We start from the raw sequence: 15,474 nt of genomic DNA, 5'->3' as shown, positions 1-15,474 counted from the left end.
TTGCGCAAATCTCAGTAATGTTATCTTCAGTTATTTCCAAAAGCTAGGCTCTTCCCAGTGTCACAGTGGCTGCCAGGGTAATGACATATTTTGCTGAGAACCAAAATTATATCTCAGAGGTTGGTAGATATATGCTCAATTAATTAACCTTTGTTTAGTGGCCCAGTGTGCCAGACATGGGATAACTTTTTGAAAAACCCGATTGTTAAGGCTAAAGAGCTCAAAATCTATTGTAATGTGTTAGTGTGGCACCTAGGGGCCACATTTAAAGGGATACTCTCCCTCAGGGTTGTGTAAGTATGCACCCTACACTTGCACAACCTTGAGAGTGAGGGCCTCCTTAAATTTTTATACTTCAATAAATGTTTACTTACAAAAACAAATGGGCCCTGTTTCTGCCACTGCCACTGTCCAATATCATGTGATTAGCAGCACCTATCAGGACTCATCCCCAAAAACTGGCAGGCTGGGTCCAAAACTAGGGTGTTCGCCAACAACTTCAGTAAATATGTGATCAGCATAGACTCTGGTCAACGTATGAGAGGCAAAGATGTAGGTATTACTCAAAGTGGCTGTGGATAAATTAATAATTCCACCGAATTTCTCATTATGACTAGGGCGTGCAGTTTCCTCCTCATCCAGAGGGATTATAGTAATTTCACGTTTTCACATGCACAATAAGATACAAAAAAAAAAGTATTTTATCTTCATTTTTTTTTTTAAATTGTAGCCAATATGTTTTTAGTCACCGGAGCAGATCATATCATTGTTATGTAATCACAGCCTTCTCAGATAGGATTTTTTTTATATATATATATTCCTGTGGGCAATTTATATTCAGATCTTGCCATCCTGCAGTGGAATTTAGAAAGTATTATATAATGGACAAACCGTATCATCATTTCACTGGTTGTCAAAATGGCTACATTAACCATGAACAGTTTAAGTGGGTAGTTTGCTTTGATTCACAAGAGAAAGAGAAAGCGGAGGTGGATGGGACAGTTGTGGTTGATGATGTTATTGCTAACTTCTTAGCTCGGCTCACAGTTGTATGAGAAAAATCTTATTCTGAGAAAACACAAGCTGAGGTATTAAGGTATGGAGTTTCATATTTGCACCTCACTTTCAAATGGCTCAGGGAGAACACAGTGGAAAGAAAAAGAGAGAGGGGGATAAAGAAATTAAGAGAAGGGTGAGCGGAGAGAAAATACAGTAAAGGATTCACAATTACTGAATGTAGTTGGTGGCTATATGAGTGGTCAATTTAATGTGTTTTTTCATGTTTGAAAGTGAGGAAAAAATGAGGGAAGTATTAACTAGATCAAAATTATGAGCAAATAGGGAGAAAGTTGAACAAAAATAAAAATACTCATTACAGATATGGGAAGTATCCAAAGAGAATTCACAGTTAGTAGGCATGAGATAACTTCAAAAAATCTCTGAAAGCTCCAGGCAGATGGGCTGGATGGGCTGGGTGGTGGGGTCAGGCCATGACACACCCATGCGAGCCACATAGTGACCAGAGAGTAATGACTGTTTGCACCATGGGAACATTTGCTCGAGGTAGATGTCAGTCTAAAATGATTCTCTTGCCACCAAATTCAAGACAAAATTCCTCTTCCTACTGCCATGGAGGGAAGACATAATATCCAAGCAATTTCAAAGCACATGCACAGGAGGAGAATGAAACTATTCCAAATGCTATGGCCTAGCATATAAAAACAAAAATAGCTACAAGTATGAAGAAGTACAGCTACAATATGACACACTTTGAACTCTGAATTTTGGAGCAACTGCAGATGGAAAAACTGGACATAAAATAATTTGTCCTGCAAGATCCATAACGTGACCTAGAAGAAAATCAGCAGGTGAGCTGATTCAGTGTGAGGGTAGGAAGAGTGAAAGGGGGTACATCATATGAGCTCTTCCCACCCCACTGCCCTAACCTCCCAATCCCAGGTATTGGGATCAAGGGATAGTAGTATCTCATCAGGTGGTGAATTACCAGGAAATGGTGTTATAGCCTCTCTTTGGTTATTTTATATTTTGATGAAAATTTTGCAATGTTTTCATCATGCAAAATAAATGGAATAATAACACTTTTCAAAGTTCATCTATCTGATTTCACATAAAACAATGTTTCATATTCTATCACATTATCAAAGTTGTTTTTCTCCCTGAGGATATTTAATTGTGATATTGGCAGGTGTGTTATAACCTGAAGTACAAACATTATGATATGCCTACATTTTCTTTTCAACTTTGATACTGAATAGCATGGACTCAAGACACATCTATTTCCTGTAGTTATTTCTGCATAAAGTAACAGGAAGGATTGTTGGCAAATAATATATGTTCTATCATATAAAATTCATCCTTATCACATTTATTTTCTTATCACTTGGAAAGGTAGGGTGGTACTAACTGCTTGACGATTTTGGCCAAAATCGGTATCCAGTCTTTCAGAGAGACAGCATCCCTTGCAGAACAATGCTGGGATAGGGCTAAGTAAGCAACTGTAAATATAGAGAGCAGGAAAATCTACAGAGGAAGAGGAAAATGATGCTAAAGAGTCTACCGAAAGAATGATTTAACAGCAGGCATTAAAGGGATGATATTAGGTTGCTAAAAATGACAAATATTCTGGAATGTGAGGCTCTCATCCTTAATCTCTGCAGAGTCTTGAAGTAAAAGATCTACAACAAAGTGGCTGCTTTTTAATCACTGGCCTATGTTGAAAAGTGATAGTGTCAATGTGAAAATTAATATTAGCAATCATATTTTTAAAGAAGGATATTATTAGAAACTATAAGTTTTCTACATTGGCAACTTCTCTCAAGTAGCTATACTTAGCTACAGAAAAACCCAGAGACAAACTCTTCTAGCAGCATTATCTAATTATGCTTATGGCATTATTAAATCTAAGGACACATAATTCCAATTAAAGGTCAATGTAAATGGTTTCTTTTTTTTTTTTTAAGATTTTATTTATTTGACAGAGAGAGACGGCAAGAGAGGGAACACAAGCAGGGGGAGTGGGAGAGGGAGAAGCAGGCTTCCTGCTGAGCAGGGAGCCCGATGTGGGGCTCGATCCCAGGACCCTGGGATCATGACCTGAGCCGAAGGCAGATGCTTAATGACTGAGCCACCCAGGCGTCCCATAAATGGTTTCTTAATAGACTGTCCTAGCATCCTTTCATCTTTGAAGACATCTTGGATCACAGTGAAAATGAACATGTCCCTTTTAGTTTGATACTCAACAAATCTGTGGTTTGGCCTCTTTGTTGATCTAACTGGAATGGGAAACAGAGGGACATGGAAGCTGAAGCTGAGCAAGGGGCTTTAGCAGTTTTAAATTAAGCAATCTTCTGAGGTCCACACTGCTAACACCTTTTGAAACTAAACTTTTATCTTTCCAATAGAAAATGTCAACAAATGGAAAAGAATCAGACTTATCCCTTGAAAGGAAATTAGCTAACCTAATTCCAAAGCCTGTAGCTTGTAAGATATGTGTACCTGGGCTTTTCTGTACGTATGTAAGGTGTATTTTACTATATGACAATATGGCATGTGTAAATGAAGACACATTTGTGATGTATTCTATTACGTTCACGTAATTTCTCCAGAATTCTGTTTTGACTGGCTGGGCGAGAACAGGAGGAATCAGAGCTCTCCGTTCCTCATGCCCAACCCCTTAGCCCCAAAGACATCCTCTCAAAGTAGAGAACCCAAAGGCAAACTTAAGGGGAGAAAAAAAGAAAGCAGAGGAAAAGAAAGAATATGAGCCACTGAAAACAATCTGCAGTTTTCTTTCCCTCGAATTCGCCGCCAGTTTCCCTGCTTCTATTAAACTCCCCCAAGCTCCTTTGCTAATATTGCTTCTTCAATTCTAGATTCTATTCCCTGTTAAAGTAGATCTCTATTTATAATTTTATTGTCAACTACTGAGAAAATAAGGCTTAGCAACTGAGACTTGCATTTGTAAGAAATACATCGGGTCCTCTAATGACAGGTAGTTGAACAACCTGAGGCGGTGGGATGATGAGAGCTCTGGGCTGGCTCCGAGCCCAGCTTTGGAACTTTCTAGCTTGAGAAAGCTTGGGGCAAGTGACTCAGCCTCTCTAGCCCTCAGATTGAGGAATCTGCAAAATGGTGGGGCGGGGGGAGAGTATCAGCTTTAAAAGGGTTGTTTTAAGGAATAATTAAAATGGTGACTGTAGGGCACCTGGGTGGCTCAGTTGGTTAAGCGACTGCCTTCGGCTCAGGTCATGATCCTGGAGTCCCGGGATCGAGTCCCGCATCGGGCTCCCTGCTCGGCGGGGAGTCTGCTTCTCCCTCTGACCCTCCTCCCTCTCATGCCCTCTGTCTCTCATTCTCTCTGTCTCAAATAAATAAATAAAATCTTTAAAAAAATAAAAAATAAAAAAATAAAATAAAATGGTGACTGTAATGCACCTATTATTGTACTTGCACAAGAATATGCTTGACAAACATTCGTCTCTGATCTCTACTGTCTCCCTTCTCCTTCCTTTTACTGCCCCCCTTCACCTTCCTGCCCCTTCTCGGCTCTTTCCTGCCTTTCACCACACCAAGAAAAATCGCTGCCTGCTTGGTACAGGAGACCACCACACATGCCAGGCCCTTGGTGTTTGCTCGCAGATCCATTGTCCACACGTTGTGTGCTGCCTCAGATCCTCTCCTCAAGCCTGTCTCTTAGGCCCTTGGCCACTGGCTTTTGGAAAGTCCTGGAATCTTCTGCAACCCCTACCTCAGCCTCTATCACTCTTGCTTCCTTTCTGGCACCTCCGCCTGTCTGTCTCTCCCGTGACTCCATCACTGGGTTTCAGAACGGCTCCATTGTACTCAGCACAACAGAAGGCCAGACCAGACTGCAGGGGATCTTCAGAGGCTTTGGTCCTCCAACCGCTTCTAATCTGAAAAAGGACCATGGAACGGGACACAGATTCTAGCTTCCCCAGTAGCTGCCTAAAGGGATCAGGTGGTGTTACTTCCTGTGAGCAAACTTTGACCACAGTAGCAGGAAATGGCATGGCACAGGTCACATCCTTCTCCCCCCCTTGCTCCAGGAGACAGTGCGAGCGGCCTGTCCAGAGACCTCTGTGAGGCTGAACGACTAGTTGTACTCAATGAAGTAGCATCTGGCTCAGTAAAGCATTACCTCAGTGATGATGGTGGTGCTGGCATTTTTCCATGCTTCCATGGCTCCTTTCCCCTTCCCCTTCACTCTTGCATCTCTGAGATTTCCCATAATGCACTAGCCCTTAAGCCTTGCTTAGTTTAAAGGTTTCCAGGAAACCTGTGAACTACATTGTCCAGGCTTTTTTGCCAATGTCTTCTGGATGGTGTTGGCAAAACGCAAGGACCTAATGGGAGACTGAAGGGAAGGACAGAGGAGAAGCCATGGTATCCTCTCGGGCCCGCTCCAGGGGTCATCTCAGAAGTAGCTGTGACTCCTCCTTGTGTCCCTCTGGCCTGGGGTGAGGATGATTCTTGCTGTTGGTCACCTCTGAGGTGCCCTGGGCATCCTCTTTCACTTATATAACCAATTTCTTATATTAAATTCCCTTTATCAAACAACCTGGCCAGGGTTCGTTTTTTCCTGTCTGAACCCTGACTAATATAACACACAACCATAAAAAGTTTGATTTTATTTAACTATGTTTATGGAATGGTTAAAATAAATTTCTGTTTCTGTAAGATATTATAAGATATTATATTTATATTTCTAAAAATCAGTAACATAAGAAAACTGGACTTTTAACTACTTTGAGGGAAATTACCATAAGAGAGTTCTGTGGGTTATCACAAAAAGAGTCAAATCATTAATTTTAGCACTTTAAATGGCATTTGATATTTAAAATGAGTACTCCTTTTCTAAACAGTGTATTTCCCAGTTAATGCAAGTGCAAGTCCTACAATCACCTTGCTCGTTGTTGCCTCTCTTCTGTTTTTGTAGTGGCTACTGAGGGATCCAGCTCTCTGCGTCCTGGGCCTGGTAGGTGGCAAATTGGTGGTGTAAGAATATAAGTGCTATCATTTGGTAAATGGGATTCAGATTTCATTTGTTTCCATACCTCCCTTGGTGCTTATGGGAAACAAACAAACATTCCACCACCACCCCAACCTCCACTCCAGGTGCCATTGAAAACAGGCATATTTTCCTCCTGCAGGGTACAAAACGGTTCTAAAATTAGACCCCAAAAGATTTGCATTTATAGTGAGTGCTCTGTAATGGCTCTGCGATGATTTCTGGGATCTCCTTCAATAACAAACACTGCATGGGCGTAATGCAAACGTGTTGCCAGAAATACTTCAGTATGTAGGCATAGAGATGTATGCAGACAGCCTTTCTTCTGAACTCAGGGAGGAAAGGCCTTTCTTCTGGAATGTACAAAGCGGAATCCACATGGTATGTGAGCCCCCATCCATGGCCTGCCAGCAATCACAGGGATAGCAGGGAATTGTGAAAGGGGGCTGGAGTTCAGAGAATCTTTAGAACGATTTGTTTTCTCTTGCCAGGGTTGGTTGGTTGGTTTTTCTTATACTCTTGAAAAACCCAACTTTGTAGTTCTATAAACTGTTTTACAGTGGTTGTGTGTGGTGTAGACAATGCTACCACACAAGCTGGAAAGGCTTGAGCCAGACATGTGATACTCTTTGAGTCACAGAAGTCCATGAGCTCAGGGCTTCTCTTTTGTCCCGATGGTATGACCTCCATCTCAGATGTCCTATTTCCCCACCATTCAGAAAGGATGACAAACATAGAATCCAGTGGTCTGGCATCTCGTGGAAATATTCAAGAAGCTATGGGCCTCTGGATTTTAAACCACCAGACATGATAGAATTTCATCAGGACAAGAATCAGAAATGGAATTCCTGGGGTGGAGCCCATACACACTGGTGTGGTTGCAGCCATGCTTACACTGCTGAAACATTTCCGTGCAGAGTAGAAACTCATGGTCTCTTTGAGCCTCCTGAATGCCCCACGCTACTCCAGCCCTACAGGACTCCTCGCCCATATCTTCCCAAGATCCAAGGACTAACCCTGGGCTTGGCAGGAGGCCTCCAGCACCCTGTCACAGCACCAGGAAGGAGTCCAGTCTGATTGGTCAGTTGTCATGACAATTATTATGTACTTTTAATATCACATGTCCATAGAAGGCACAAGATATTTAAAACTAGGGTGAATAAAACAAATGTAACCTTGTGTGTCAACTATACTCTAATAAAAAAAATAAAATGCAATCAGTCAGCCCTTCAATCAAACAAACTGGGGTGAATTGTCTCAGAAGTCTGTTGCTTCCTCAAAGTGGCCGGTATCACTGAGAGTTTGAGTCCATCACAACAGCTCTTCAAAAGATGTTGCGGTTTCCAAATCCTCTGCCTTCACTGACCAGTAGAGTTGAGGCTCTTCCAGTTTCTGCAGCAGCACTTCCACACGCTCCCACACCCCTCAGTGTACCTGTCAGGGCTTCTCCCTGCAGGGGCGGTGCACAGCTCCCAGGAAGGCCAGGTGGTGGGGCGGCGTGGCCAGAGGGGCCGGGCCTCCCACTGCGTCTACTCCAGCCCAGCTGTGCCGTGTGACATTTACGTGACAGCCTGTCTGCTCCCAGAGCTGAATCACAGCAAATTAGAGAGGGGAGAGACCTAGCAGGTCATTTAATCCATCCTCCTGCCAGTTGGCCATCACTGCCCCACGCTCCATTTCCTAGTGCACCATAGTGTTTGGTTTTAAATAGCATGGATCCAGGGAGCGCTGTTCCCATGCCTTCTTCACTGAGAATTCTCTCCAGCTGGCCCAGCCAAAGGCTCAATATTTGATGTTTATTTACTCTGTTATGCATACAGCAATACTGTGGTTACTCACTTGCTCCAGGCTGATAAAAAAAAAAAAGCTTCTAAGAATAATTAGGAAGTGAGGACTCTCTCTTGGCTACAAAATGCCAATTTCAGGAAAATCAAAGAATGTGGTGGTCAAAAGAGAAATGATAAGCAGCTTCTGTGTTAGCACATTTCAACTTCTTTTATGTTCATTATGTGCTTATTTTGTACTGTTCAGCTTCTGCTTTCTTTCACAGTAGCTACAACTCTGACTAAGCAGTATCATTGGTTTTGGTTTCCACATTTACTTCTGTTTCAATTTTTAATTCAAGTATTTGTCCCCTTGCTTTCTATATTGGATTGAAGATTCCGGCTCATCATTGCAATTCAAATAAGGACTATTCTTAAATATTCGAATGGTTTGCCTATTTCATTTCCTAATCTTCCTTTGTTTTTCCAATTTTAGCTAAACACAAGAACAAAAACAGAAAGCTTGGCACACCCTTTCTGGACAGTTTGTCTAAGAAAAATGTCTGTTTTTCTTTACATAGGCCCATGCAGGTGGCCTCCTCCTGTCCAAGAATGCATCTGTGGCCGGCTTACCTTAATCTGACCCTTTAAGCAAGGCTCACTGCACACAGACCGTACCACTCCGCTCTTGTTCATTTGGATTTTGTAATCATCGATGTTCAAAACGCCTTCGTGCCAGGTCCCAACGTGTACGTAGTCATAGCGATTAGCTTCTGTGTACTGCAGATTCATGATATCATACCTACAAAGAAAACAACACATGTGTCTTGGAGAGTATGGACATGATGCAGAAAACAAAGAAATTTGGTAAACAGATATAATAGAAGGGAGATAGGAACAAGAATCATCCCATGTCCTAAGGCCTCTCAATATTTTATTTCGTTTCTAATGTTTCCTCTGATTTTCCAAAATGTGTGTTTCACTCTGTAGTCTCTGTGTATTGTCCATATCTGCTAAAGAATGTATTACTCTTGTACTTTTCTTTTTGCTTACTCTCCCCCCAAATAATCTTATGTGTGCTGAGTTGATTACCATCTCCTTCAAATCATTATTCACTAAGTCATGATTCTTGAGAGCATTAATTTCTTAACTTGATTAATTTCATTCTAATGTCCTTTTTCACAATCAGTTGTCATTTTCATTACGCTGGATTAAAAGAAGTGAGTTTTACCAAGTCTGGAACCTATTTTAGGTGCTAATAAAGCAAGAAATCTGAGAAACACAGCTTTAATTAACAAGGATGTTGGGGATTTAACATCTTGAGCACTGACATTTAAACTGGTCTCTTCCTTGATTAGGACAAACATTTCTGAATCTAAATAATCAGTGTCAGATATTCCAGTAATTTCAAATGCTGCAATACTACACTATGGCAAAATCTACATTTTGAAATCCTCACTGCAGCTCGAGTGTGCTCTGGGGGACAGACCTCATCATTTTTCAATGTGGGCAATGGAGAACATTCTCCAAAGCGACGAAAAGAACACAGGACTTGACATTAGAATGCATAAGCTAGAATCTCTTATCTAACATTTTAGCAGTAGATTATGCTACTTAGGAATGTCACTAAACTCTTAAAGGTTCACAGGGTTCTTGTGGGGATTAATTAATATAAGTCATGTAAAAAAACGATTTCACAAGTGGGACAAATGCATATGTAAGGCAATATCACTACACCATTCATATTTGTATTACTATGAATGCCCTAAAATACTCTGGTTATTTTCACTACCAGAAGAAAACTGGAGAACAAAAGCTGTCTCTCTCTCAGCCATTGGAAATCCTCTGGCATTCTTCAGTCTCTTCTCCATGTTGCTGTTAACTCCAAGTAAGCTATAACTCATGTGGCAGTTTCCCAAAAATGTATTCCTGATTGCCCCTTACTGGTTCTGCAAAATGGGATTCTTTTTGCTGCAGTACCTGTGCAGTTCTCACTGTCCTGCACTAGAATATAAGAGGCATGGTCTCTTGCTTTTTGTGCTTGACCTGAAGAAATAGATGGCAATTACCTAACATGTATTCCTCTTCCTCACTTCTCAACCCCAACACTCTTACCTAGTAGAGTAGGTAATTCATTTTGCAATTCTTTCTCTCTAAACCCGATTCACACTCAGAGTCCTGCTCAGCCCAGCACTCCAGGAAGCTATTATCAACCTTAGTTGGCATCCAAAACCTATTGCCCATATCTGGCTTAGTTCTTTATCTAGACAACTAATATCCTTTGTTGGCTTTTCTGTCTGTTCTGAATGCAAATGAATTCTGCCACCCACAGGGTAGCTAGTGGCTTCTCCACATCCACATTCTGGCAATTTCTCTAAAGGGAAAGGGCACTCTGGGAGAAGAAAGGAAGTCTTCTTTCCCCTACTTTTCCAGGAAAAAGGAACCTACCAGATGAGAAGAGAAAATGGCACACCTAGAGCACATTACTCATCTCTTTGCTGTTCTGACTTTTGGCTAATAAATAAAGGTTCTCATTCTTCTTGTTGTGGAGTCATCCCAGCATGTTCTTCAGAGTAGCTCTCTGAGGGATATCCAAGTAGCTATTAACTGTGGGCTGATGGCTCCTACTCATCTTGCTGACCAATGATGCTAATCTACACCTCCAATATTTTTCCATTTTAAACTCATGGTTATAGAACCTGTTGTGAATGTTTGGTGAATAGTTTCCTTTTTCATTTCCTTTAATTTTTATGTTTTACCCCATATTGTTATTGACTCTCCTTACATACTTTCAATGAAGACTTTGGGGCAATGCTAGCGTTAGGTTATCTTTTTCCTATAAATCAGTTTGATGAGGAAACAGAAGGCAAGCTGAGGACAAAGCAGAAGCTGACACCCTACAAACCAACCCCCTCAGATGGGATATATATGTGACATTCCTTATGCACTCCTGGATACCCTAAAGCTAAGGAAAAACAAATAGTTAACTTGTAGAGATCACAATCCTGCAAGGCATGAGTCTCCCTCAGTTTACAAATGTCTTAGCAATCTATAAGAACAAGGCATTTCTATCAATAACCTAGCTTCCAGAAGGAAATGTACATACAATTAAATGTCCTTATAACCTGCAGCCCATTGACAGATACTTGAAGTGGGCAGAGTATAATGTTCCTCCAGGAAGCTCCCAACTATCTTAATGTTAATGCCTTGCTAGAGGGAAAAACAACCTTAACTTGACAATGGCAAGGCCTGAGGTATCCTGTGAGTCTTCTTTAACATACGAAAATCCTTTTGAAACCTCCCTTTCCCTTACCTCCCCCAATTCCATAGTATATAATCAGCCACCCCTCACAACCCTGCTGTGGCAGCTCTTTCTGCCCATGGGTCCTATCCCTGTGCTTTAATAAACCACCATTTTGCACCAAAGATGTCTCAAGAATTCTTTCTTGGTCATTGGCTCAGGACTCCACCCCACTGAACCTCACTTATATTCCAAAACCACATCAAGTTTCCTAAGACTTATTTCAATCCTTGTTTGCTCTTCAATAGGAGAAATCAGTTCACACTTCATTAGCATTTAGAAACTGAAAAATTCATAATATTTTGGCATGAAAACACATTTTCAAAAAGTTCCAAAAGCCAGAGGACAAAAATACTGAAAGATACCAAGGGAAAACAACTGAGACACTAAACAGAGGCTTTCCCCTGTGCTATGTGTGTTAATGAACACGGCTCTTTTCTCTTGACCTGAGTCCCTTCCCGGCACGTTGGCATTCATTTGGAATATCCTCATGCTGTAAATTACAGTTTTATAGCATCCTCTGGATGCACTCAGTTTATGTTGCATGATGATTAACCAGAATAATTACAAGAGGGACCAAGAGCATGAATGGTGGTATGAGGGGGGATGGAAGCAGAGGGAGGTGGTTAAACAGAAACTGAACACAGATTAAGCTGACCAATTTCAAGCATGAGGAAGTGATCCTTGAAAAGGAACCCAGGGGAAAGCTCATGATTTGAACATGTAATTACACATGGAGGAAAAACAAGCTAAAACTGCGTGCCTATATTTTGGATAACTTACAAATAAAGAGAGCAGGAGGAAACTCGTACATATGGAATGTCTAAAATGCATCTGGTCCTGTACTGGGCACACTGTGTACGTCATCTTAGAGAATCATGAAGGTAGGTTTCCATTCCAAATCTAACAGTTTATGGAGCCTAGTTTCCAGTGGAACCCAGGATGACAACCATGGGCTTGAAGGAGAGAGTGCTCAGTGTTCTGAATCTCAGGTCCATTTGTTCCTTCTGGTACTGTTTCCCAGAGTGCCCTTCCCAGAGGGCACCTGGAAGCTTTCCACATCCCCAGGCCCTAAATCATTCCATCCACCCCACTCACATTTGGATCTACATCTCCTCCTACCTAACTGGTAGCCTGGAAGGAATCTGATAAATTCATCATTATTTGAATATTGTCTGAGCACTGTCTGAACATAGAACTTTAAGCTCACATGAAAGGAAGAGATATGTTGGGAATTACTTAGGGTCAGATAGTCTCTAACATGTCTTTGAAATGACATTAAGCAGGCTGCCAGCATCTTTGCCTAATTTTAGGATTAGCTAAAAGGCAGCATGATGTGGCAAAAAAATTTTAAGTGTCAGACTCAGACAGCACTGCCTCTACCAGATACTCACTGCATGAATTTAGGTGAGTTTCTTAGTTTCTCTGACACTCAGTTTATCATCTGTAAAAGAGGATAATGATATGCCTATAGCAATGAGGATTAAATGATTTGATGTTCCATTTTAACACAACATATGCTTTCCTAAAATTTCTCATTCTGTAAAATCATATACTGAAGGATAACAGGGCTTAAGAGAAGGAAAAAAAAAAAAAAAACCAAGATTGTGGGCATACTGAATAGCAGCCAAGCTGAGGGCCTTTTTCTTTCCTGCAGCAGACTTTAATCTTTTCCCACGATTTTGATTATCCCTTGCCTAGAAAATTTCATATGAACCAAGACAACTGCTCTTTAAACTGACATCATTCTCTACCAATCACATGTGAGCTAACTGATATTATAAAAGCAGCGGTTGCAGAACAGACTGTATATAAAATGACTTGGGGAAAAACATATATATTTGTTAGGTTTAATTTTTCTTTGCTTCCTGATTAATTCTTTGGAAGCCATAGAGACTTGATACCAGAAAGAAAATTCTTTTCTTTTTTGTTTCAAGAGACATGTTAGTAGGAACATAAGTTAGCTCAAGGAAAGGGGATACACAAGGAGGACATGGTTCTCTTCATATATTAAGCTCTTTTTTTTTTAAGATTTATTTATTTATTTATTTGACAGAGAGAGAGAGAACACAAGCAGGGAGGGGAGGAGCAGAGGGAGAGGGAGAAGCAGACTCCTTGCTGAGCAGGGAGCCCGATGCCGGACTGGATCCCAGGACCCCAGGATCAGGACATGAGCCAAAGGCAGACATGTAATGGACTGAGCCACCCAGGTGCCCGATTATTAAGCTTCTATTAAAACATTACACAACCAGGATGGCCTTGGGACCAATCGATCAGGTCTGGTGCTGGAACTGCCAGGGAGGGGCCTGCTGCTCAGGTGTAATCTTATCTTTTTCTTGGGCTTGTAGGAGGTCCCATGCATTCTGAGAGAAGGGCCAGGGTAATAGCTGGGTAGGGGGTTGGCATTGGGAGAATACAGAATTGTGAGTGCTTACCAATAAGTTTTCAATGTTTTATAACATAATTTCCATCTAAGATTAGCCCTATCTTTTGACCTTTCTAGTTGTATCTATCCTTATGACCCCTGGAAACCATGGAACCAAAGGGGCCAGAGTTGCCAACTGTCTAGCTAAGAGGATCACAAGGTTATTCAAACCATTACAGAAAAGACTGCTTTACCTTCCAGGAGCATCCCCTTTCTCATCAAACCACACCTCCTCTCCAGATACACCGATGAACGTGGACTTGATAAGGAAGTCCAGAAGTTTGCTGCCGTCGATGGGCTTCATGGCATCACAGAGGCCCACATGGCCTGGGCAGAGGGCGTGGTGCATGTTCTGCAGCCCGTGAGCCATGGCATAGATGGCATTGATGACAAACCCCATCTTACTGTCCTGGACATAGTTTTCTTCTAAGCTTTCATTGCCTGCAACACAAAAACAGACTGCTTTCAGGGTGGTGATAATGAGGTCTAGGACTGCATGTTTAATTCTCAAATGCTTTTCAGGGGTCTCAGAGGAAGGAAAAGCCAAGTCCACTTGTTCAAGCCTTATACATGTCACTAGTTCTAATTCTATCTGCAAATAGTTTATTCGGTTTTATTTTCTGAATTCTATAATGGTTTCATAACATATGAAACAAACTCCATAGAGGTGTAAATAAAGAACTTTCAAATATTGCAAGGAAATCCTTAAGGAGCAGTGAAAATAACTCATTCCCTCTTGGTTCACAGAGATTTATATTAAAAGTCTCCCTATATCACAGTACTGAAAAGGTGTTTTTTATATCCTCTATGACAATTCACAGTCTAGAATAACTCAGTTTGTGTATTAACTAAACCCTGCTATTTTCTTTTGATGATTTCACTAATTTTATCAACTCTAGGGCCCCAAAAACCCAGCTTAGAAAGAACTAGTTAGTAAGAATCTCTCCTTATATATGGTTGACAGTATAGAAATACTTGGATCAGATTTGCTGATTATTAGAAACTCAGGTAAATTGTTACTTGATGGAAAAGTCATACTACACATTTAACTCTTACCCATGAATTTCAAAAACCCTGCAATCATTTCTACCTATGTCACAGTGATCAAAAGTTCCCCAATTGCCAAGCAAGTTTCCCAAGAAGAGTATCAAGTTAGATATGAGCTCCATATCAGAAGTCTAAGCTTTAGGACTTATGTATGGATAAGAAATTCAGAACCCAATTGGATTTGTTGAAAACAGACAATAGGTTTGAAAAACAAAATAAATTTGGAACACATCACTGGCATAATTCAGGGATTTTGTACTTTTTCCAGAAATTTGCTTCTCCCTATGGTGGGCTTTCCCTCCCCTCTCCCCCAACCTCCACCCCTGACCAATAGTGCTATGTATGCTCCAGGTGCTAGAAGCTGGGAAAGGTCATGAGTTCAGCCATTGATGGGGTTGAGAACAGCAAGGGGCTCCTTGCACCCCCAGTCAGCTGACCTCTTCCTTCCATCCGAGAGAGTCCACTGGACACTAAGTTTCCTGCTACAAAGTAGCAGAGAAGTGAGAGAAGGTTGGAGTGTTTGGAAGAAATGGTAAAGAGCTTTGACTTTGATGTTGAGCTTGAGATGAAATAGGACATTTCTAAAAAGTTATTTTTTTAAGGATTTATTTCTTTATTTGAGAGACAGAGAGCATGAGTGGGAGAGGCAGAGAGATAGGGAAAGAGAATCCCAAGCAGACTCCAAGTTGAGTATGGAGCCAGAGGTGGGGCTTAATCTTACAAGCCTGAGATCACGACCTGAGCCCAAACCAAGAGACACATGCTTAACTGACTACACCACCCAGTCATCCCTAAAAAGTTATTTTTAAAAGCTTAACAATTTAAATATATTTTTTAAAGATTTTATTTATTTATTTATTTATTTATTTATTTATTTATTTATTTATTT

The 15,474-nt window shown here is 41.0% G+C and overlaps 1 protein-coding gene across 3 annotated transcripts in view; it reads right to left on the bottom strand.

Moving 5' to 3' along the window:
• GRM1 (glutamate metabotropic receptor 1) overlaps positions 1 to 15,474 on the bottom strand; it is a 419,049-nt gene that overhangs the window by 57,379 nt on the left and 346,196 nt on the right. For all 3 annotated transcript variants that reach the window (XM_034990933.1, XM_034990934.1, XM_034990935.1), the window contains exons 4-5: positions 13,733 to 13,979; positions 8,446 to 8,614 (exon numbers count right to left, since the gene is read on the bottom strand). In XM_034990933.1, coding sequence (XP_034846824.1) covers positions 8,446 to 8,614; positions 13,733 to 13,979 — 416 coding nt within the window. The remainder of the gene's footprint in view (positions 1 to 8,445; positions 8,615 to 13,732; positions 13,980 to 15,474) is intronic.

The sequence above is a fragment of the Mirounga leonina genome, unplaced genomic scaffold, assembly GCF_011800145.1.
Source record: "Mirounga leonina isolate KUSES-001 unplaced genomic scaffold, KU_Mleo_1.0 Mir_53, whole genome shotgun sequence".
Lineage (NCBI taxonomy): Eukaryota > Metazoa > Chordata > Mammalia > Carnivora > Phocidae > Mirounga > Mirounga leonina.
This window is presented reverse-complemented; position numbering and strand designations above follow the sequence as displayed.